The sequence below is a fragment of the Monodon monoceros genome, unplaced genomic scaffold, assembly GCF_005190385.1.
Source record: "Monodon monoceros isolate NGI ecotype Baffin Bay Population unplaced genomic scaffold, NGI_Narwhal_1 Super_Scaffold_12, whole genome shotgun sequence".
NCBI classification, from domain to species: domain Eukaryota; kingdom Metazoa; phylum Chordata; class Mammalia; order Artiodactyla; family Monodontidae; genus Monodon; species Monodon monoceros.
In genome coordinates, this window is record NW_021703768.1 from 162,427,279 (window position 1) to 162,450,923 (window position 23,645).

The following is a 23,645-nucleotide window of genomic DNA, read 5'->3' on the forward strand; positions in this document are numbered from 1 at the left end:
ACGCACAGCTCACACACACAGATTCATGTATGTGGAGATTCATGAAACAGACATATCGTTCATACAGTAACATGCACAAACTCACAAGACAATCACACAAAACAGGGCAGGTAGTTTAAGCACAACACACAGACACAAAAAAGAGGCACACCGGGGGAGCTTCCCTGGTGGCGCAGTGGTTGAGAGTCTGCCTGCTGATGAAGGGGACACGGGTTCGTGCCCCGGTCCGGGAGGATCCCGCATGCCGCGGAGCAGCTGGGCCCGTGAGCCATGGCCGCTGAGCCTGCGCGTCCGGAGCCTGTGCTCCACAACAGGAGAGGCCACAACGGTGAGAGGCCTGCGTACCACACACACAAAAAAAAAAACCAAACAAACCAAAAAAAAAAAGAGGCACACCGTTTGTATAAAACCCACCCACAGACCCAGAGTTCAGACACAGTCACAAAGTACAGGCAGACAGTTCACACACACCCTCAGGGACCCATGACACAACACAGACACCCACAACACGCAAACCCCAGGCTGGAGCAGTGTGGGAATGAGGTTGTGAGAAGCAGGGGAGGGGCAGGGGGAGGGGGACCAGATGACTCAGGAGGCCTCTCTGGGGGAGGGGGGGGGGGGGGGGGGGGGGGGGGGGGGGCGGGGGGGCAGGCAGGCGTCCAGTGCATATGGTTCCCATTAAAGGCCTGGGAATTGAGAAATGAGCTGGCGGGACAAGGAGACCTAGGATCACTTCCCAGCCCTGCCAAGCCAGGAAGGAGAGAAGCCCTAATCCAAGGTTATGGGGCCGGAACTTGGCTCAGAACCACAGCAGCTCCTAACAAAAGCGGTCTACCCTGAGCCAGACCTGGCTGGGGCTCATTTCAACCCCTGCAACAGCCCTGGGAAGGGTTTCACAGGAGAGGAAAGTGAGGGGCTCAAAGGGGTTAAGCCATTGCCTGAGGTCACACAGCTAGCAAGTGGTAGAACTGGGAGTGGAACCCAGGTCTCTGTGCAGCTGCCACCCCAGCCCCAAGGCAGATGCACAGACTCCTCCATCTATCCACAAGCAGAGACTGGGCACTCAATCCAGGCCCAGCCTGCACTGGCTTTAGGGAAGCCCCGTTTTCAAGTAATTGAGAGTTAGGAGTAGGGTGCCTGCACAGATGAGCAGGGTTCACTGAGTGTGACTAGGGGGCCCAGATCTAGCCTGAGGGGTCAGCATCAGGGAGTGACAACAGAGTTGCAATCCGAGGGATGAGTAAGAGCTGGCAGGGCGTGGTGGGCAGAAAGAAGAGCAGGTGCAAAGGCCCTGAGGCCACAAGGTGCAGGAGGCTAGGTTTCCTGATGAGGTATGGTGGCAAGTGAGGCCAGAACCGCAGGTAGAAGAACTTGGACTTTGTCTTAGGGCTAAAAGGGAGTCTCGGGAGAGTGGTGATCTGAAAGGTACATAGTGAGGTTTGGGCAACCAGCATGAATATCATACTCAGGATAGATGAAAATGTACCTTCTCCCTAACCCAGAATTTCCTAATTTCTTATATACTCATACACCCTAGAGATACTTACCATGTGCAACACATGCCCAGATGTTTGAAGAGGAACAAAATGGGAAGTACCTAAAATGAGTAGGAGAGTATGAGTAGGAGAACAGCTAACTCTGCTGAGGTGAGCATTTTCAAAGCAATTAAAAAGACAAGACTAGAAATACTTGTGCCTACATGGAGAAGATGAAAAAATCTCTGGCTGAACTAACAAAGCAAGTCACAAAAATACATGCCCAATATTGTACCAGTGCAAGATAGTTTAGAAACTTGCAAAATCATGCTGTGCACCATCCCTGGATACAGCTTCCTGTAAGCAGTAAACATGGAGAAATAAACTGAGGTCAAAAATTACCACAACCTAGGGAAAGGAAAAAATAGGGAGTTAGGGTTTCATGGGGATGGAGTTTCAGTTGGGGAAGATGAAAAAGTTCTGGAGGTGGATGGTGGGAATGGTTGCCCAACAATGTGGATGTATTTCATGTCACTGAACTGGACACTTAAAAATGGGTAAATGGTTTAAATTTTATTTTATGTATTTTTTTTTGGCCGCGCTGCACGGCATGCAGGATCTTAGTTCCCCAACCAGGGATCGAACCCCCAACCCCTGCAGTGTAAGCACGGAGTCTTAACCACTGGACCTCCAGGGAAGTCCCTAAACCCATGTTTTTAATTCTCCACATTCATCTACCCTTGCTGGGGAAAGGAGAGGAATGCAATGGCAGAAATGTATACAGGAGGCATCAATTGTGGGTATGATGCTTTATTTCTTAGGTTGGGTGGTGGGCACATGAGTGTTCATTATAAAGTTTCTCTCTATCTCTCCCTCTCTCTCTCTCCCCCTATATTTATATGTATGTTGCATTTTAAGTGTTGCATATGTATGCATATTTTTATATATGCAACACTTAAAATGTAACACTTTTGTAGCACTTACCACATGGCAGACATTGTTCTAAGTATGTGATCTATTTTAACTACTTTAATCCTCACACAATCTGACGCTGTAGGTGCTATTATTCACCCCACTTTACAGCTCTGGAGACTGAGGTTCAGAGGGGTGAAGGTCACATCTGATATGGCAAAGGAGCTGAAACTTGGACCAGGTGGTTTGGCTCTAACCACTACACAACACTACCTCCATAAACCTTCCATATTTCATTCATCAGTTTTGCCACACTTGGAATGGATCCGAGAAGAAGGTGTGTCTCCGGGGTGGGGGGGGCATGGGAAAGGGCATCAGGATTTTCTGGGTGCTAGAAACAGTCTACATCTTGTTTAGGGTGTGTAGACAATTGTCAAAACTCCTCCAACAGAACACTTAAGATCAGTGCATTTTATTTTACATATTGTGTGCCTGGATGAAAACAATTTCTAAGAAAGAAATAATAATCTAGCAATTCCACTTTTGGAGATAGATCCAAAAGAATCAAAAGCAGGGTCTCAAAGAGATACTTGCACTTTCATATTCATAGTAGCATTATTCACAGTAGCCAAGAGCTGGAAGCAACCCAAGTGTCCATCAGTGGATGACTGGATATACAAAATGTGGTCCATCCATCCAATGGAATATCATTCACCCTTAAAAAGGAAGGAAATTCTGATACATGCTATAACATGGGTGAACCTTGAGGATATGATGCTCAATGAAATAAGCCAGTCACAAAAAGACAAATACTGCATGATTCCACTCATGTGAGGTCCCTAGAGGAGTCAGATCCATAAAGACAGAAAGTAGAAGGTGGGTGCCAGGGGCTGAGGTGGGAGGGCATGGAGAGTTGTTTAATGAGTATAGAGTTTCGGTTTTGCAAGATGAAAAAGTTGTAGAGATCTGTTGCCCAGCAACGTGAATATACTTAACACTACTGAACTGTACACTTAAAAATGGTAGATGGTAAATTTTATGTTATTCAGTTTTTCACCACAAAAATAAAATAAAATAAGAAATTTACCAAGGGGGAAAAAGCATGTATAAAGGAGATTAGACTAGCATCACGGAAAGACAGGACAACCTCTTGGTGTCAATCTGGGTCTTCCGTCTGCTCAGCCACCCGTCTTCCCAGTACTTCACTGTCACCTTCAGGGTCCAGGCCCGTCCTCTCGAAAGGAAGCTCTGGTGTCTGGGGCACTCAGCACAGGAGGCCACACGTCTGCCCTTGTGGGGTCAGGACCTCTTTGCATGGCCAGATGTGGATCGGCGCGGTTCTGCATGGGTCAGTGCCTCTGGGCCTGGCTGTGTGAGATGTCACATGGCTCCCTCCCTCTCTCTCTGTATGAGCCACCGCTTCAGGGATGCCTCCTCCAGGAAGCCTTCCTTGACTACTCTGTCTCAAGGAACACCCCTCTAGTCCTCCTCCCTGCCTTATTTTTCTTCATAGCACCACCTGACATATCATATATGTATTTGCTTACTGTCTGTCAACCCCTCTAGTGTTAACTCCACGAGGGCAGGGATCTTTGTTTTGTCCACAGCTGGGTACCCGAAGCCTAGAATAGTGCCTGGCACATGGTAGGTGCTTAACAAAGATTGGTTGATTGATTGAATGAATGAATGAATGTGTGGGCAGAGGGAGGGTTATCTCTGAACCACCCATGATGGAGTTTACCTGGGCCCACATCTGTGGCTTGTGTGTTGGTGGCATGTCTCTGTGTGGGGCTGCGTGTTCCTCTGTGTGCCTAGCATGTGCCAGGCCCCAGGATACAGTAGTTCTATATGTGACAATGGGGATCTCCCTCCAGATGTGGCTCCATCTCTGAGGGTGGGTTTGTGAACACAGTTGTTTTTTCAGGGCAGCTCTAGGTGTATATCCAGACACAACTGGGTGTGTGCAACTTTCTGTGTGGCCTTTGTGTGTCAGTGTATCTGGATCTGGCTGAGGGTGTAGGGGAGTGTGTGATGCGGGTCTGCCTGAGTCTGCTTGTGGGTCCAGGAAGTGACTTGCAGCGGGGGATGGAAGGAGGTGACAAGATGAGGGTCCGATTCCATGAGCCCTTGGTCTGCGTATGTCATTGTTTGTATCTCCGACAATGTTGTGAGTGTGTATGTGTAACATCCCCTGCTCCACCCACCCCCTACAACCCGGCCTGAATCTGCAGCCGGGCCCCCACGCTGGCCGCCCTGCCCCACCCCCAGCTCTGGAGTAATTGCTCCTGAAGCACAAGCAGTGTGATTAATTATGGCTGCTGAATATGCAAATCAGCTGGGAATTTCCCAGCAGCCGCCAGGGTGCCGGTGATGATGCTGGGTAAATACACAGAGCTGAGCGTGCAAGGCCTAAAATTCCCTCCTTACACCTTTGTCAATTACCCTTTAATCTAGCAGGGCTGAATTTCTAATTCTTTAATGAGCTTTTACGTAATTAAAGAGTCCTCATTACACTTTTTTTTTTTTTTTTTTTTTTTTTTGCGGTATGTGGGCCTCTCACTGTTCTGACCTTTCCCGTTGCGGTGCACAGGCTCTGGACGCACAGGCTCAGCGGCCATGGCTCACAGGCCCAGCCGCTCCGCGGCATGTGGGATCCTCCCGGGCCGGGGCACGAACCCGTGTCCCCTGCATCGGCAGGCGGACTCTCAACCACTGCGCCACCAGGGAAGCCCACCATATGCATTCTTGAGTTAAAGATGTTTGAGAGAGGAACTAAAAGGAAGGCAGGCTCAGGTATACATTTGGGTTGATAGACATCAACCCAGGGTGAAGAAATCAGCAAAAGCAACACATCTGGAGAAGAGATGACCAGGAGAAACACCACCCCCTCAAGAGCCCTCATTGGTATTTGAGGGTTTCTGGGTTCTTCATTGTGTGTCGGATACTTCCTCAAGACTCTACATGGGGAGCTCCCTGGTGGCCTAATGGTTAGGATTCTGGGCTTTCACTGCTGTATGCTGTGGCCTGGGTTCAGTCCCTGGTCAGTGAACTGAGATCCCTCAAGCTACTCGGCCAAAAAAAAGACTCCATTTGGGGCTTCCCTGGTGGCGCAGTGGTTGAGAGTCCGCCTGCCGATGCAGGGGACACGGGTTCGTGCCCCGGTCCGGGAGGATCCCACATGCCGCGGAGCGGCTGGGCCCGTGAGCCATGGCCGCTGAGCCTGCGCGTCCGGAGCCTGTGCTCCGCAACGGGAGAGGCCAGAACAGTGAGTAGGCCCGCGTACCGCCAAAAAAAAAAAAAAAAGACTCCACTTGGTTCTTCCCTCACATCCTTCAGGTCTCTGCTAAAACACCAGCTCCTCAGCAAAGCCTCTTCTGACCAACCTATTTCAAATAAGCCCCCGACTCCATCACTGTCCATGTAACTTGTTTGATTTTCCTTCACAACAATTAATACTACCTGAAGTCACATTACATAGAGATTTGTGTATAATCTGTTTTCCTCAGAAGTAAGATCCTGAGGGGCAGATACGGCATCTTTCTTCTATCCCCAGCATCTGGAGCAATGCCTAGTGCTTAGTACACACTCAATAGAGCTAAACAAATGAATAAGTGAGTAAAGGGATGAACTCATTGATTAACCTCTGGGCACCAATACTCTTCATAGCGTTAGCACTCTTAGTAACATTTATGGAATGAATAAAGGAATCCAGAGCAAGTATTCAGGTGGCCTTAGAGGGCTGCTGGCAGGAATAGCAGAGTAAGCTCTGGTTTGGGGTTTTTTTTAAAAAAATTTATTTATTTATTTTTGCCTACATTGGGGCTTTGTTGCTGGGCATGGGCTTTCTCTAGTTGCGGTGAGCAGGGGTTATTCTTCGTTGCGGTGCACGGGCTTTTCATTGCGGTGTCTTCTCTTGTTGCGGAGCACGGGCTCTAGGCATGTGGGCTTCAGTAGTTGTCGCTTGCGGTCTTCAGTAGTTGTGGCTCGCGGGCTCCAGAGTGCAGGCTCAGGAGTTGTGGCACACGGGCTCAGTTGCTCCACGGCGTGTGGGATCTTCCAGGACCAGGGCTCAAACCCATGTCCCCTGCGTTGTCAGGTGGATTCTTAACCACTGCGCCACCAGGGAAGTCCCAAGCCCTGGGTTTGAGGGAGGCAATTCACTCCAACCTGCTACCTCTACCCACACAATCCCACCTGATCCAACTTAACTCACACCAGCCCTCCATCACTCCTAACTCAACAATGTCTATCAAGTGCTGAATGGATAAACAAAATGCAGTAAATTATTATTCAACAATAACAAGGAATGAAGTTCTGATGCATTCTGCAACATGAACTGTGACATTATTATGCTAAATGAAAGAAGCCAGACATAAAGGACCACATATTGTATGATTCCGTTTATATGAAATGTGGAGAACAGGCAAATCCACAGAGACAGAAAGATTAGTGGTTTCCTACCACTGAGAGGTTTGGAGGAGATGATGGGTGACTGCTCACGGATATGGGATTTCTTTCTGAGGTGATGAAAATGTTCCAAATTGATTGTGGTTATGGTTGCACAAGTCTGTGAATACCCTAAAAACCATTTAATTATACACTTTAAATGGGTGAATTATATGGTATGTGAATTATATCTCAATAAATCTGTTTTTTAAAACCTTCAACCCAACATCTAACCCCAAATTCAAGTCACCCCAAACCCAACTCTCATCTTAACTGATCACATCTTAACTTACCACACTGGCAATCCCTACCCCATATTCATAGTAACCCCTACTTACCTCTACTCAGTTCATTCTACTTCTTAAATCAACCCTAATTCAATTCAACCCAATATCCAATTCCAAACCCTTAATGCAATCCACTCATCATTCCAACCCCCAATTCAACAGATCCCCAAACTGATTCAACACACTTCAAACCACCCTCCAACTCATCTTCAACCCACTTCAATGTAATTTACCCTACCCTTAACCCCTAACCTGCAACTCACCACAAGGGTCAACTCATAATTCAATTCTCTTCACCCCCAACTCACTCCCTTGACCTGCCACCCAAACCTTTGACCCCTAGTCATTTTATCTCAAACCAAAACCACATTCCATGTCACCTCTTGATACATCCCCTCAGCTCAGGCAGTGATTCCAAGGCCAATCAAGGTCAACATGGAGATCTGTCTATTTTCTTTTTTAAAGTTAAATGTCTTCCTAATAGGTTCACAATTTTTCCCAGCTTTATTGAGATATAATAGACGTATAACATTGTAGATGTTTAAAGTGTATATAACATGTTGATTTGATACACTTATATATGGCAAAAAGATTACCACCGTAGCATTAGCTAACACCTCCCTCATGTCACATATTTACCATTTTTTTTTTTGTCCTGAGAACATTTAAGATCTGCTCTCTTAGAGATCTGACTATTTTTTCAACTTTTCCTCTAGCGGCCTAAGTTAATAAACAGGCCCATCACTTCCAGTGAATCCCATTATAATTAGGTTCCCCGACCCCCAAAGCTACCTCTACCAAAAGACTCAATTATTAAGACAGGTGGTGGCAGATTCCTTGGGTGAGACAAGAGCCTGACCCTAAGAGAGATATGGCCAGCGTCAGATGAAAGGCAGACAGGGACACAGTTCGCTGGTTTATTCTCAGACTTGAGATTATGCCCTATGGCCTGGGGCGGGGGGGAGCGGACTTGGGGATCACGCTAGAATCTCTCTCATCATATCCCAGCCCTCCCTAAGGAAGAAGCAGATGAAATATACAACAGAGGGGGTTTTCCCTTTTAATACAGACCCAGGTATAAATAGGGCAGCACCATTAGGATCCTGATTTACCCCCCACCATCTTGGCCCCCAAACCATCTGGCATGGCAAGGTGCATTTGGGGAGATATGGGGGGAAGCAGTATTCAGAGCTAGCGGGGTTGAGGCAGCAGAAGGAGCACACAGCTCAGCCCAGGGAAGTCCCACTTCCCTCTGTCGTCTGACTTCAGTCCGTTCACTGTGAACCCACCTGAAAATAGGAATGAGTGAAGAGGTCCCAGCCTGGGATCAGGAGACATCCAGTGCTTAACTATGCGGAAGGTAGCACCAAAGGGTGTTGAGAGCACTGACTGAGGGGTGGTAGGCAGGCATGGGGGGCATTCATCAGCTCTGAGTTAGAAGTTCATTGCATGGGGGTCAGGGGAGGGAGTTGAGCATCGGGTGAGCATGAAGGGGAGACAGAGCCAGACTACAGTTATGCCAGCCGGGGTGAAGTGCAGGGAAACGGGACTCATGGGCCAGGGGAGTCCAGCCTCCAGACCCCCGGAATGGAGAAGGAATACTGTTTGACGGTGATGAGCAGACTCTCCCCTGGCTCCACAGTCCCAGGAGACGATAAATGTGATGGCTTCAAAGCCTCAGCACCAAATGTGCCCCATCTGGGGCTCCCTCATTTTCCCTCCCACCCATGAAGCTCTCAGCTGCTAAAGCAGACGGGGCCCAGTTCAAACCCAAACTTCTGGTTCGTCTGGCCAAAGTCAGCGGACGCCATGTCCCATAAGGGCAGAAATCCCACTCGGGAAGAGCTGAACTGGAAGAGGGTCTTCGTCTGTCCCTTCCGGAGCTGACCGTGGGAAGACACGGATGCTGAGTCAGGGGGAGGGTAGCCACAGCCTCCCGCCCTGCTCTGGCCAGCCCCTCACCCCTCCCTTACCCTGCAGCCATCGTAGGGGACAGTGATGGTGGCTGCTGCCGTCTGGTTGAAGGACAGCTCCTCCCCGTTGGTCCCAAGGAAACTGACAGAGCGGCCATGGTCTCCCGCAGCTTCGTCCAGCCAGGCGGCCGAGTTCTGGCAGGAGTATGTGAAGCTCTGCCGGGCTGTGGCACTCAGCAACTTCAGGAAGGTCAACTGTACCACACTCACCGGGGCCCCATCAGCATCCACGTAGGAGAACTGGAGATGGGACAAAGAAGAGGTGAGGGTGCTCCATTCGCCTCTACTCTTTCTGAGGTACCCACCGCAGACCTGCCCGCCCTGCCACGTCCTCATCTTTATCAGCCCCACCAGCCATCCGGCCGTCCATGATTCTCTTGCAAGCCCCTAGGCACGTGTGGCTATTGAGCCTTTGAAATGCAGCCGGTGAGACTGAGAAAGTTTTCAAAACTTTATTTAAATTTTAATTTTTTTCTGTTGGCACTCATTTTTTAAAAATTGAAGTATAAGGGCTTCCCTGGTGGCGCAGTGCTTGAGAGTCCGCCTGCCGACGCAGGGGACACGGGTTCGTGCCCCGGTCAGGGAAGATCCCACATGCCGCGGAGCGGCTGGGCCCGTGAGCCATGGCCGCTGAGCCTGCGCGTCCGGAGCCTGTGCTCCGCAACGGGAGAGGCCACAACAGTGAGAGGCCCGCGTACCGCAAAAAAAAAAAAAAAATTGAAGTATAGTTGATTTACGATGTCGTGTTATTTTCAGATTTACAGTGAAAAGTTTTAGTTATTTGTGTATGTGTGTGTGTATATATATATATATATACACCTATACTCATATATATATATTATTTTTCAGATTCTTTTCCATTATAGGTTATTACAAGATATTGAATATATAGTTCCCTGTGCTATACAGTAGGTCCTCATTGTTCATCTATTTTATATATAGTAGTGTGTATCTGTTAATCTCGAACGCCTAATTTATCCCTCCCTCCCCTTTCCCCTTTGGTAACTGTAAGTTTGTTTTCTATGTCTGTAAGTCTACTTCTGTTTTGTAAATAAGTTCATTTGTATCATTTTTTTAGATTCCACATGTAAGTGATATCATATACTTGTCTTTCTCTGTCTGACCTACTACACTTAGTATGCTAATCTCTAGGTCCATCCATTTAAATTTTAATTTTTTATTTAATTATTTAATTTAAAACTTGTAACGTTAATTTATAACTAATAACTGAGCTTCAATCCATTTATCAGAAAACTGAGGTTTGGAACAACTTGAGGATGTGAATCTACTTTTTCAACTGCAGGTTTTATGCAATCTAAGTACTTCCAAGGAAAGTTAGTGTCCAAATCACGATGTGCTATAAATATAAAATATGCACCAGACTCTGAAGAACTCAGAAGGGGAAAGTTTAAAATGCCTCAATAATCTTTATATTGATATGACAATATTTTGGGTATATTGGGTTACATAAAATATATTATTAACTTGAGATAACTGGCTTGGTAACACGTCCTGGCTTCCTTCTCTTCCCTGTGCCCTTTCATGTTCCACAATTGATGTTTTCTGGAATCACGTCCCCGGTAAACCCCTTGCAACTGAGTCTTTGCCTCAGGGTCTCTTTCAGGGGAACCCAAACCAAGATACACCCTGACATTATATTATAGCTTTGTTTCCTTGGTTATTGTCTGTCTGCTTCCTTGGTCCTATTCCCAGTAGAGTATCAACTTCATGAAGTTAGGAACTTTTCTTTGCTGCTATGTTGCCAATGTTTAGCATACACATATATGTTACATAAACAAATCCCAAATGAACCCAAGATTTCCACTCCATCCCGTAAACCTGACCTTCTTTCCATTTACATATCTCAGAACCTCACTAGACATCAGTCCCTCAAACCAGGAACCTGGGTGTCATCCCTATCTCTTCCCTCCCCTCCATCTCATCAATTACTCACCTCATCAATTACTATCGTGCCATCTCATCAGTTACTAGGTCTTATTGACTTGTCATCCCATCAATTAGTAGGTCGTACTGACTTGCCCTCTTAGAGGTTGTTCTAAGCCATGCCCTCCTCTCCATCCCCATAGCACCAGCTCCAGCCTGGTCCCTTCCTTGCTCTCTTGGACCAACACATCAGTCTTCTGGGTCTCCCAGCCTCCAGTTTCCCCATCACCACCACCACCAGCTCAGAGGCATTTTTCTATCACAGAGATTTAATCTCGGTGCCTCCCTCACTTAAAAACATTCCATGGCTCCCTACTGCTCATAGATCTTTCTGAGGAAGTGGGCCTAGCTCACACCCACCTCCCCAGCCTCTTCTCCTACCACATTCCCCCTCACACTCTCTAGAGCACAGCAAGTCACCTTTTCTTTAAATTTACCAGGCCCTCTCTTGACTCTGGGCCTTCGTATATCCTGTTCCACCTGCCTGGAACACTATTCCTTGTCCTCCCAAACTTGCAACCCAACTTATTCCTTAGACCTCAGCTGAGCTGTGACTTCTACCAGGAAGCCTTCAGGTCCTTCCAGCACTGCCTCTGGATCGCCACCATGACCTGTGCTTTGCCCTATCATACATCTGATGCTGTGATCATCAAGAGGCAAAGTGAGTCTATCCTTTTCATCTCACCTCCTCCAATTCCCATGCTGGTTCCCACCAATTTTTATACCATCCCCACCTTGGCCTCCAGGGCAACTCACCTTCTTCCCTCGACGGAATGTGCTATACCAGCTTCCCAGCTTTTCTCTGGACCAGGAGGCCAGTTTCACCTGGGGAATGGAGGGGACGGTGTAGCAGGTGCCCCAGGGGGCCACCATGTCCTTTCTGCATTTATCTCCCCACAATGAAAGCTACTGACTGTAAATATCAGGGACTCTCAGTCTGTTCTCTGACTGTTGGACTGGACTTGGCTGGTGCACAGGACAGACCCAAGAGGCTGGGTGTTCCCGCCTTCTGAGGCAGCCTCCACCAATGATTGATGAGAGCTGGTGGATAAATGCCCCGGGCTCCCTCTCCCCAAGGTGGGGGACAGCTCCCAGGAGCCTACCCTACACTGTCTCCTGGAAGCCCCCAGTGGAACTGAGCCTTGGGTGTCCAACGGTGATGTTTTAACAGCACACCCCTTATTGGCTGCCTCCCCTGGCCCCTCTCACTTACCCCTCCTGGGATCACCTCCTAAATAAATGACTTGCCCTTGTCAAACCCTCATCTCAGGGTCTGTGTCTGGGGAACGCAAACCAAGAATGTTCCTCACTCCCTGCCCCAGCCTCTCTCTGGGCAGAAGGAAGATGAGCTGGTGAGAGATCAGGCCTCAGGTGTCAGCAACTGTTTAGAGATCGAGCCCTGCCCTCAAGCCCCCATAAATTGGGTGGGGGCGAGCTCGTCTAAATTTGCATCCACTAGGGTATCTGAGTTCCCACTAAACCAGGGCTCTGACCAGTATAAAATAAGAATAAATAAGAAGGACATTATTGGGCACTTTTGCAGGCCCTGAGCTTACAACGTGTTTTACCTGCAGTAGAGGTATCAACACAGCGACGCACATGGTCAGTGTCCATTCAGTGTCCCCTGATATGTTCATTGGCGCCTCAATGGCACAACCACCCTATGAGGTAGATACTTTCTTGAACCCCACTTTACAGATGAAAAAACTGAGGTGACAGATCTGGATTCCAGTCTGAGCAGTCCAGGGTTCAGAAGCTCACCGCACACCCACTGCTCTCTATAGCCAAGCCTGGTGCTTGGTGTCAGAGGCTGTTAGGCTCAGGGCTCCCTGATGGAGAACCCCAGGATTTCTGGGGAACCAGGTGGAGGGCAGTGAGCCCATGGGGCCTATAAGACAGCAGGTTAGGAGGCACAATAGAGCGTGGTTAAGGGCTGGGACAAGAGCCAGACTGTCGTGGGTAATCTTGTCCCTCTCTGTGCCTCAGTTTCCCTGTCTGGGGGATGATAACAGAATTTTATTTTTTTAATTGAAGTATAGTTGATTTACAATGTTGTGTTAGTTTCAGGTTACAGAAAAGTGATTCAGTTATACATACATACATATCTATTTTTTTCAGATTCTTTCTCCTTATAGGTTATTACAAAATATTGAGTATCGTTCCCTGTGCTACACAGTAGGTTCTTGTTGGTTACCTATTTTAGGGATGATAACAGAATGGCCACATCGGTGGTTGTTAATGCAGCCAAGCACTTAGGGCTGGCACACATACCTGCTATTTCAAGGTTCTCCATCATTATTGATTTCTTTACTAGATTTTCTTATCTGTCTTTCCCCATAGAAAATGAGCTCCATAAAAGCAAAGCAGTTTTTTTTTTTTTTTTTTGGATTCTCTGCTGTAACCCCAGCATTTCAAGGAGTTGGCATACAGTAGGCGCTCAATAGATGTTAGTTGAAGGAAAAATAAAGTCCCAGTCAACGCCTGGTGTGTGTGTGTGTGTGTGTGGACAGGGTATGAATGAAATGGTTTCCAGGGTCTGGTCCCTCCTTCCACGACCACCACCTCCCACTTCACCCCCAGAGGTACTCACGGTCTCAAACTTCTTGTCTGGGTAAAGGCAGGTCTCTCCTCCCGCCGTGAAGTTGCAGAAAACCCTGAGCGCATCCCGCGCGCAGCCGTGATTGGGGTCAATCCAGTATTCCCCTGCCGCAGAGCCAGGTAGGGCGGATGAGCCGGGCGGACCCCAAGGCTCCCCGCCCACCGGGGGAGGGACGGAACCTCACCGTCGGGCAAATGCGGGTGGTTGCGGTGCAACTCGCTGCACACGAGGCCCGGGTTCTCAGCCGTGCCCGGAGGGCGTCGCAGCTGCTCCAGCTCGAAGCTCAGCGACGTGATCGAGGCCAGCACCTCCTCCAGGCCGCCCTCCGGGACTCCCGGGCTCGGGACCGAGCGCCGGCGCCGGCGCAGCCCGTGCAGCTGCGCAGATGGACCCTGGGCGGAGGTGGGGATGGAGGAGAGGAGGAGGTCAGAGACGCAGGAGGAAGAGACAGGGAGAGAGAGGGGCAGAAATGAAAGACGTGGGGGGCAGAAAGACACAGGGGTAGGGGGAGAGGAGAAAGGGGAGGGAGAGAGAGAGACAGGGACAAGGGGAAATAAACAGTCAGAAACAGAGACACGGGAAGGAGAGAGACAGAAGGGCTCAGAGATGGGGAGAGGTCGAAGTGGAGAGAGGATAAAAAGAGACAGAACCACAAAGTCAAGCAAAGGAGAGAGAGAGAGACAAGGACAGAGAGAGACAGAGAGAGGGTGCGCCCGGAAGAGAGAAACAAAGATAAAATAGTGAAACAAGTGTTTGAGATAGAGACAGAGAAAGGCCAGGAGAGATGGACATGACGAGATACGGTCAGAGCCCCCATGGATGTCCCCCCCAACGCCCTACACACAGCCCAGATCCTCCTTCAGCTTTTGGGGCCACCTCCCACCCCACCTGCACCCCCTGAACACCTGGTGTTCCACCCAGTTCTGGGCACTGAGGGACCCAAGGGGGACACACTCCAACGTAGTCCCTGGGTAACTCACCTGGGGGCCGGGGGGACCTGGGGGTCCAGTGTCTCCACGGGGACCTTGGGATCCCTGTAGGGAGAAGTCATTTGGGTGTGAACTCTGTGTATGGAGACCGCTGCCTGCCAACACACACACACACACACACGCACACACACACACACACAGCACTGGGGGTAAGGACATGCAATTTTCAGCACCAAGAATAAACTGCACATTTTCTTTCTATATGTGAACACCTCTGAAGTCATCATCTTAACATCTGTGACAAGTCATAGTTTACTTGGTAGAACTGTTTTCTTCCATAGCAGTTTATAAAATAATGGCTCATCTTACAATGGATGGCATCTTAGATTTGATAAAATACAATGGTAGGTGTTGAAGAAACACTTGTTGAATGCCTGACTGACTGAATAAATAAATGAATGAATGCAAAGGCCCTGAGGGTCCTAGCGCAGTGAAGGGGGCTGGGAAGCTGGGATGTGAGAGCCCAAGGGAACAGTGAGTACTCACCAGGGACCCCTTTGAACCTTTCTGTCCTGGAGGACCCTGTGGGGTAGAGACAGGGAGAGCCGGAGTCCTGGCTGGCCCAACAAGGTGACCCCACCCCACAAATCCCTCATACTCACCACCACACCTCGGGGTCCAGGGTGGCCCAGAGAGCCGATGGGACCAGGGGAACCCTGGAGAAAGGACATCAGAGTCATCATTGTTAGGGTTCATCCCTATGGTCCAGACACATCCCCCAGACTGGCTTCCAGTTCCCTCCAAAGAAGACCCCAAACCCCAGATGCAGACTTCAACCTTCAAGTCCCCAGAGAGAGTCCCCCATTTTCTCCAGACACAACCCCTATCATTCTAGACCCAGGCTTCCCGAATCCCCATACCCACAGTCTCCAAACAAGCCCCACTTCTGCCTTCCCACCACCCTCTGAACACAATCTTCCCACTCGAGGCAGGACACACACTCACAGGTTCTCCCTGGAGGCCAGCAGGGCCTTGCACTCCTGGCAAACCCTGATCCCCTTTCTCACCAGCCTCCCCAGGGGGGCCAATGAGACCAATTAATCCGATGTGGCCCTGGAGGATAAAAGAGGCACATGTTGGGGAAGAAGTGTGGGTGGGGGATTGGGAGATTTTTCTCCTAGAGCCTTGGAGTAGTAGAGGAGACTCCAATCTCCTAGCCCTCTGGCTACAGAGGGAGGTAAGGGTGGAGGAGAGGGGGGTTAAGTGGGGGAGGAGAATAATGGAAGGAGGTATCCTTACCTTTTCCCCCTTGAGGCCAGCATCTCCCTTCAGCCCTGGGAGTCCAGAGGGCCCCTGGAAGAAGAGTTAGGGTCAGCTGGTGAGTCTCAAACAGAAAGCCTCAAGGTCCATGTGAGTGATTGGGGGATGGTCAAATGGGAAATTACCCAGGTTTCAAATGGAATTACCAGGGAAGTGGTCATGGGGATGACGGTCAAGAAAGAGGAGGGATGATGAGAGATGAATGAAGGGGTTCGTTGGAGCACGGCCAACTTGGATGGTCAGTGGTCAGCATCAATGTAGATGGTCAGTGTAGGCTATTAAGATAGGTGGTCTGTGTGGTCAGTGTAGACCATCAAGACGAAGGGCCAGTGTGGATGGTCAGTGTAGACCATTGAGATGAGTGATCAGAAGAGATGGTTAGTATAGATGGTCAGGGTTGACCATCAGATGGACAGTCAATGAGTGGTCAGTCTGCAGCATCAGCACCCACGGCCACTAGATGCTCACTGGATGCCCAGTGTGGTTCCCCGTGCTGGGACCTCAGGGACAAAGAAGTCTCTTACCAGGGGGCCAGGAGGGCCCAACTGTCCAGGAGGTCCCAGCAGGCCTGCTTCACCCTAGGGCAAAGCAGAACATGAGGGGCTGAACTCTGCCAGAACTCAATGTGGATGTCCCGCTGCCCACCAGGGTCAGCTCCTTCTAACTATGGTGAGAAATTACAAGATGGGAGCACATAAGGGAGGCAGGATCCGCCCCCCCCCCGCCCTGTCCCTGTTCCCACCCCACTCACCACAGGGCCAGGGATCCCTCGAAGACCCTCAGGCCCGACACGCCCAGGGGGCCCTCGAGTCCCCACTGGGCCTGTCCTCCCTGGAGGCCCGTCAGGACCTGGCTCCCCCTGAAAAGCACAGGGGCAGGGGAGGGGGCAGAGAGAGCCAGGGGGTGGCTGCCTCCTGACCCGCCAGCCAAGAACCAGCAGGGAGGGGTCAGAACTGGAGCACCCGTGGTGTCCCAGGCCTCTCCCCATTCTGATGGCCCAACTGTTGGCTGACAGGTCAGGAAAAAGCCCCCCCACCCCTTGGCAGGGGGCACTCACCTTGGTACCTTTCTCCCCTTCTCTGCCTTCTCGACCCGTGCGACCAGAAGGACCCTTAGGGGAGAAAGTGTGAGTGGGGGGCTGTGAGGTGAGTGGGTGCTCTGGGGATGAGTGGGGGGTTTGTAAGGGGGAGTGGGGGGCTGTGAGAGTGAATGGAACAAAGTTGGAGCCAGGGCAGCCGGGAGGCGGTGGTGGGGTACTCATCACTCACCCTTTTGCCAGGGGGCCCAGAGGGACCGGGTTCCCCAGAAGCACCAGGTGGACCCTGGAGATTATAACCAGCAGGGTAGTTGAGGATGACGGTTTCAGGATGCCTTTTTATTTTTTTTTTAAAACATCTTTATTGGAGTAGAATTGCTTTACAATGGTGTGTTAGTTTCTGCTTTATAACAAAGTGAATCAGTTATACGTATATATACATCCCCATCAGGATGCCTTTGATGTGAAGATAGCCTTCCCCACATATCACCCAGCACCAGCCATCTCCCGCCTCTACCCTCAAGCTACTCACATTCACGGTGAGGACCCAGAGAGGCAAAGCAGGTGCATCTACAAGGGCCCTGGGTACCTCATTAACCCACTCTCCTGACCCCCCAATTCACCCACCCACCAGCCCCGACCCCCCTCTTCATGCACCACATCCTCTGTTCCCCTACTCACCAGTCCCCCCACATCTCCAGGGTCTCCCTTCTCCCCTGGGGGGCCGTCTTGACCCTGTGGTGGGAGGAACAAAGTCAGAAGGGGTCATGGGGGTACATGAGAATTTAGGGGTGAGGTTTGGAGGAATGTGAAGGTTATTTCCTCCATCGACCTTGCCCAGGTCTGTGGGGGCGTTGTGGAGATGGGAACAGAATAGGGAATATGCTAGGCTTTCGAGTAAGGAGGGGTCACACTCACCGAAACCCCAGGGTCTCCGGGGGGGCCTAGGTCTCCTGGGAGCCCTGTGGGGCCCTGGAACACAGAATGATGGATAATTATATCTCTGAATGATGGAGCGTTCATTCATTCATTCATTTAACTGTGCCCAGACACAGTTCTGGTTGCTGGGATACACTGGTGAACAAAACACAAAATCCCAGCCCTGGTAGAAGGAACATTCTCGTGTTTAATGTGAGCTAAGTATGTTCCATGCATCATCTCACTGCATCCTCTAGGCTTGGGGCTCACAGATAGAACTGACCTCAGAGAAAGGACTCGGCGAGTGGCGGGGTGGTGATATTCAGATCAAGGTCCCTCAGACTCCGAAGCTCCTTGCTGTCCTCCATCCCAACCCCGAGCCCCATCGCCATGGTGGGAGGGGCTCCACCTCTGCCCTGATGGCAAATCCTTCATCAGCCAACTCTGACCTAGCATGAGTCTCAACCTTGACCTTCCCAGCATTGTTAGAACAACTCAGTGTGGAATCAAGTTTCCCCTACTGCAATGATATATAACCACTCCATTTTTATATCGATTCATTCTGTCATTCAATCAGTCATTTACTCAGCCATGTTCCGGGTTGCTTGTGGAATCAGCACACTGGAGGACGGGACCCCCCCACCCCGGCTGGAAGTTGGGGAGCACGTTCAAGGTGACACATGTGCTCCTCCCCGAGTCTCTCCCTCCATGTCCCCCGGGACTCACCACGTTCCCTTTTGCTCCATCCTCTCCGGGGGGGCCTTTCTTGCCCGGGGGTCCAGCTGCCCCAGATGGGCCTGCATCCCCCTTTTCACCAATTTCTCCCTTGGGCCCCTTTTCAGAAACAGAGTTCAGAGGTGCCTGGCCTCTCCAGGGGTCAAGGGTTAGCATACCTGGACTCGGGAATCTGGGTGGCCTGGGGCTTTCCTGGGGTTAGGGGTCAGAGTAGCCTAGACTGCCCAAGGGTCAGAGGTCAGAGGAATCTAGGATTTATAGGAGTCAGGGGTCAGGATGATCCAGTTGTCCAGAGGTCATGGGCAAATTTGGGCTAGCCCATGTGCCACCCTGGAGTGAATCAGAAAAGGGATCCCCTCTGGGCAACTCATCCCCAAGCCGGGGCTTGTGGTTTAGATCTGAGCCCCACCTGCCTCCTCTGCCCTACACCCTTGTGCAGTATACAACCTAGAGAACTTTGTGTAGCAACCCTGATACCTTTCAGGGCTCTGTCATCAAGATAACGGGGGACGCCTGTAGGTCCTGGGTCAGTGGGTGACTTAGGGCTGCAGAGGTCATGGTGGCCCTAGATGCCCAGGGGTCAGGGATTCCCTGAGATGGGTGCAGGGACACTGGACAAAGGTCACTCACAGGGATGCCTGGGATTCCTGGGGGTCCCGGGTCTCCAGGCTCCCCTGGCTCACCCTGCAGGAGGCAAAGTGAAGGTGAGAAGAGTTCCCATCCTGGCAGCCGCCCCCAGGCAGGACTGGTCGTGCCTCCCCACCCCAGGCAGACTCCTGTTCTCTCTCTCTCTCACCTTCTCGCCCACTGCTCCAGGCTGACCAACTCCTCCAGGCAGCCCTGGAGGACCCTGGAGAGACAGCAAGGGGTACAGCTGGGACTGTGCAATCCCAACAGCCCCTTCTTGGGAAAGCTATGTCCTCACCTCTGAGGCATCCTGCCCTCCCCCAGAGTCCTCACCTCTGATCTGCTGGGGCCCTGGGGACCCCGAGGGCCTGGAGCTCCATGGGGACCCTGTGGGACAGTCAGAAGAGCATCCAGTGACCCCATGGTCCTTCAAAGCTCCACTAATCACAAACACCACCCTTGATGCTGGTGACCCACATGATCCTTAAAATGACAATGTGACCTGTGACCCCCCCAAATTGGTTTAATGGCCACCCCCGCCCTACCACCACCACCACATTTTCCCCCATTGTCCATACCATGGACCCTACATCTCCAACTTCCCCCTTTTCTCCAGGAGGGCCTGGCATCCCCTGTGGAACAAAGAGGCAAACTTGGGGCACAAAGTGGGAAGGACCAGAGGCTGTACCCCCAAACTCAGACACCTACCTGCAGGCCAGGGGGGCCAATCACCCCCATGAAGCCTCTCACTCCATCATCTCCTTTCTGCCCAAAGAGGCCTGGAGGTCCCCGGTGTCCCTGAGCCCCATCTGCCCCCTGGGGGGAGGACAGGGCAAGGCACAGTTAGGGTCTGTGTCAGGGGTCGGAGAGAGGCTCAAGGTCAAAGTCAGGATTGAGGCTCAGGGTTGGGATTCAGTTTGGAGAGGGTCAGGACTGGGTTTGAAGTTGGGGATGCAGGTTAAGCGTCAGAGATTAGCAATGAAGTCAAGGGTTGAGTCAACGTTTTTCTAAAAACTTTGCATTGGGTGGTGAGTCAGGGTCAAGTTGAGGTCAGTTTAGGTGATGAGGGGAAGGTCCAGATGGGGTTGAGATGTAGGGTAGGGTTTGAGGTTAGGGCCAAGGTAGAATCAGAGTTTGAGCCCAGGTTTGGGGTCTGCATTGGAGGGTGGGTCAGGACTGGGGTTAAGGGTAAGATTGGGTCAGGTTCGGCTACTGTTGGATGTGAAGGTCAGGTCTGAGTTGGGATTGAGGTTAAGGTCACAAGCAGTGTTGAGATTAGGGCTGTGATGGGGTTCAGGGGTTGAGGTCAGGTTTGAGTCAGATTCTGGGGTGAGTTCATATTGAGTGTTGGCATGGAGGGGTAGGTCAGTGTCAGGGCTGAGTCTGGGCCTGAGTCACCACGGAGAACACTGTCCCTTCCCACTAGGGATCCAGGGGATGGCCACAAAACTGGGATCACTCACCGGGGAGCCTGGGTGTCCCACAAGACCCCGTATCCCTGTTGGTCCAGGTGGGCCCTGGAGGAGGGAACAGAGTCAAAAACCCCTCGGGGCCTTCCCTGGTGGCACAGTGGTTGAGAGTCCGCCTGCCGATGCAGGGGACACGGGTTCATGTCCCGGTCCGGGAAGATCCCACATGCCGCGGAGCGGCTGGGCCCGTGAGCCATGGCCGCTGGGCCTGCGCGTCTGCAGCCTGTGCTCCACAACGGGAGAGGCCGCAACAGTGAGAGGCCCGCGTACAGCAAAAAAAAACCCCAAAACCCCTCAGGTTCAAGACCGGGGCGGGGTGGAAACACTAGAGATGTCAATCACTGCACCCCTGTCCACTCCCCCCACCAAGAAGCTGCATTTCCCTCCCCCAACCCTGTCTTCCTAGCTACCAACTCATGGGACCAGACAGAGCATGTGTCCTAAGTTTGGCCCATCAGAACGTTTGCCCAAAAGTCCCACCAGGACCCAGGGACTGAGCTGGCTCCCTGATGCTGGGCGCTGCGGCTGAATTTCCGGAGGGAAGCTGGGGGTGCAGTTAGCCCCTTTATTCCAGGTAGCTTGAGTGGCTTCTGTTACTTGCAGGTGTCAAGATGGGTCTCATGAAGGCAGGAAGCTCCGTGGCCTCCCCCTGGCCATCCTCCACATCCCTCTCCCCTCCCCGAGGACCACCCCCCTCACTGGGGCGCCCCACTCACCGCATCCCCCTTATCGCCTTTGCTGCCTTTGTGACCAGGGGCTCCCACTTCTCCCTGCAGAGGAAACAGGATGAGGGAGGATCATGCCTCCCTCTACCCACATCCTCCCCCCAGCCCCTCCCCTTCCATGAACTCTCTCTCACCTTGTCCCCTTCCTCGCCAGAAGGCCCCACAGCTCCAGGGGATCCAGGAAGCCCCAGGGGCCCTGGGATCCCGTCTTTGCCAGTGGGACCAGAGGGGCCGCGTTCACCCTGATGGGCGGAGTGGAAAGGGGTATGTCGGGGCCAGGGGAGAAATGAGCTCCTGATATGTAGAGGGCTGGGTCTGGGGGATGCCTGGGGGATGGGGGGCAGGCTCTTACCGGGGACCCCTTCTCGCCTGCAGGGCCAACAGGGCCTTGGCCTCCACTTTGGCCAGGAAGCCCAATGCCCCCTGGTGGGCCTACAGGACCGCGCTCCCCAGGGGAGCCCTGAAAACAGGGGTGAAGGGTCAGGGATAATAGCAGTAGTGGTAATTCTCATTTATTGGAGGGTTTTCAAGCAGTCAGGCCCTGAGTTAGGTGGTTACCAGCACATCCAATCTATTCCCCCAGACAGCAGCCAGAGGGCGCTGTGAACACCTGAGTCAGCGCACGTGCCTCCCCTCCCTGCCCACATCCCTCTGGGGCTCCCACCCCCACTTGTTGAAAAAAAGGTTTTCCTGGCAGCCCACAAGGTCCTGCACGACTATGCTCTCATCTCTTCCCACTCACCCTAGGCTCACTCCTCTCCAGCCACACAGCCCTGCTCACTGCTTCCTCCAGCCTCAGGGCTTTGCACATGCTGTTCCCTCTGCCTGGCACACCCAGACACCCACATGGCTCCTCCCTCACCGCCTTCAGGTCTCAGCTCAAATGTCACCTTCTCAGGCCTTCTCTGGCCTGCCTGTTTCAACGGCTCTCCCCTTCTCCCCTTTACTCTGCGCTATTTGCCTTGTGGCATTCATCGCAGCTGATCCCTTATCTCCCTGGCTAGATAGTAGTAAACTCCAGGAGAAAGAAGGGTTTTTTTTTTTGTTTTTTGTTTTTTGTTTTTTGTTTTTTGTTTTGAAAGAAGGTTTTTAAACGCTGATGTCTGATACGCAGGTAAGTTGCCCAACGGATCATCTCATTGAGATTTACGATCATCTAAGAGATGGGACTATTTTACAGACAAAGAAAACTGAGGCTCGCGCAGTGACACGACTGCCCAGCCAGTGAGCGGCAGAGTTGGCCGTGACCCCGACCTGTTTGGCTCCCCAAATAGCAGACTTGATGAGGACAATACCCAGCTTCCCAGAAACCCTGAGACCCCTGCACCCTGCCCGCCACACAGCAGACGGGTTTACACTTACGTTAGCCCCGACGGGGCCGGGGGGGCCCTTGTCACCCTTCAAACCAGTAGGTCCCTGAGGAGGAGATGATTCACAGTCGAGAGACTCCCAGGGGTGCCCCCGGGTCCTGTCTTCACTCTGGGGGGCTCAGAGTTCCCACCCGCTTCCCGGCCACTGAGGTTCAGGGATCTGTCCCTCCTGCAGCCATTACTTTACTATCACATTTGCCCCTCCCCTGGGCCCCCCTTTCCTCCTCTGCTTCACAGCCCAGCCAGGCACATTCAGGAGGGGCTCCAAACGATACTCACTGGGTCCCCGGAGGCTCCTTGGGGACCAGGGAAGCCCCTGCGTCCAGGTGGCCCTTCCTTCCCAAAGGGTCCCAGTGGTCCCAGGTCCCCCTGGAGGAGTGCAGAAGAGGGAGGTCAGACTCCAGAGAAGAGGGCGTCTCCCCTCAATCTGTGAGTCTGGGCCCCCTGCCCCATGGTGTTGATTCTGAGCCTGGAGGTGCCGTGGGGATGTTGAGGGACCTTTGGGGTCACTTGATGAGATCTCCCGCGGGGCAGGGTCTCACCTTGGCCCCCTCTCTGCCTTCCAGGCCCGGAAGACCTTGTTCACCAGGAGATCCAGGGGGGCCTGGGGGCCCCCTCTCACCCAGAGGCCCTGCTTCTCCCGTCTTTCCCTGGAGAGGAAGAAGGCTCATCTTGAATGGAGGTGGCCTGGGGTGGGGGTCTGCCTGAGATCACCTCCCCCTCCCCCAAGTATCCCCAAACTGGTGCAAAACTAGGGAGACCTGTGGGGTCCACTCTGACCTGAGGACCCACGACACCAGCTGGTCCAGGTGGGCCTGTCTGACCTTGGAAGCCCTGAGGAGAAACATTAAAAGGAGGTGTCATGAAAAAAAAACAAAAA

At 51.8% G+C, this 23,645-nt stretch overlaps 1 protein-coding gene across 1 annotated transcript in view; it reads right to left on the reverse strand.

Moving 5' to 3' along the window:
* Positions 1-7,464: 7,464 nt before the first annotated feature.
* Positions 7,465-23,645, reverse strand: part of COL5A3 (collagen type V alpha 3 chain) — a 38,770-nt gene continuing 22,589 nt past the window's right edge. The window contains exons 38-67 of the mRNA XM_029218673.1: positions 23,546-23,599; positions 23,308-23,415; positions 23,045-23,134; positions 22,758-22,811; positions 21,748-21,855; positions 21,530-21,637; positions 21,387-21,440; positions 20,665-20,718; positions 19,910-20,017; positions 19,780-19,833; positions 19,535-19,588; positions 19,371-19,424; positions 19,205-19,258; positions 18,566-18,673; positions 17,840-17,893; positions 17,603-17,656; positions 17,154-17,207; positions 16,943-16,996; positions 16,637-16,744; positions 16,410-16,463; positions 15,865-15,918; positions 15,571-15,678; positions 15,228-15,281; positions 15,112-15,147; positions 14,617-14,670; positions 13,821-14,028; positions 13,628-13,740; positions 11,794-11,862; positions 9,094-9,333; positions 7,465-9,003 (exon numbers count right to left, since the gene is read on the reverse strand). Coding sequence (XP_029074506.1) covers positions 8,857-9,003; positions 9,094-9,333; positions 11,794-11,862; positions 13,628-13,740; positions 13,821-14,028; positions 14,617-14,670; positions 15,112-15,147; positions 15,228-15,281; positions 15,571-15,678; positions 15,865-15,918; positions 16,410-16,463; positions 16,637-16,744; positions 16,943-16,996; positions 17,154-17,207; positions 17,603-17,656; positions 17,840-17,893; positions 18,566-18,673; positions 19,205-19,258; positions 19,371-19,424; positions 19,535-19,588; positions 19,780-19,833; positions 19,910-20,017; positions 20,665-20,718; positions 21,387-21,440; positions 21,530-21,637; positions 21,748-21,855; positions 22,758-22,811; positions 23,045-23,134; positions 23,308-23,415; positions 23,546-23,599 — 2,523 coding nt within the window. The 3' untranslated portion in view covers positions 7,465-8,856. The remainder of the gene's footprint in view (positions 9,004-9,093; positions 9,334-11,793; positions 11,863-13,627; positions 13,741-13,820; positions 14,029-14,616; positions 14,671-15,111; positions 15,148-15,227; positions 15,282-15,570; positions 15,679-15,864; positions 15,919-16,409; positions 16,464-16,636; positions 16,745-16,942; positions 16,997-17,153; positions 17,208-17,602; positions 17,657-17,839; positions 17,894-18,565; positions 18,674-19,204; positions 19,259-19,370; positions 19,425-19,534; positions 19,589-19,779; positions 19,834-19,909; positions 20,018-20,664; positions 20,719-21,386; positions 21,441-21,529; positions 21,638-21,747; positions 21,856-22,757; positions 22,812-23,044; positions 23,135-23,307; positions 23,416-23,545; positions 23,600-23,645) is intronic.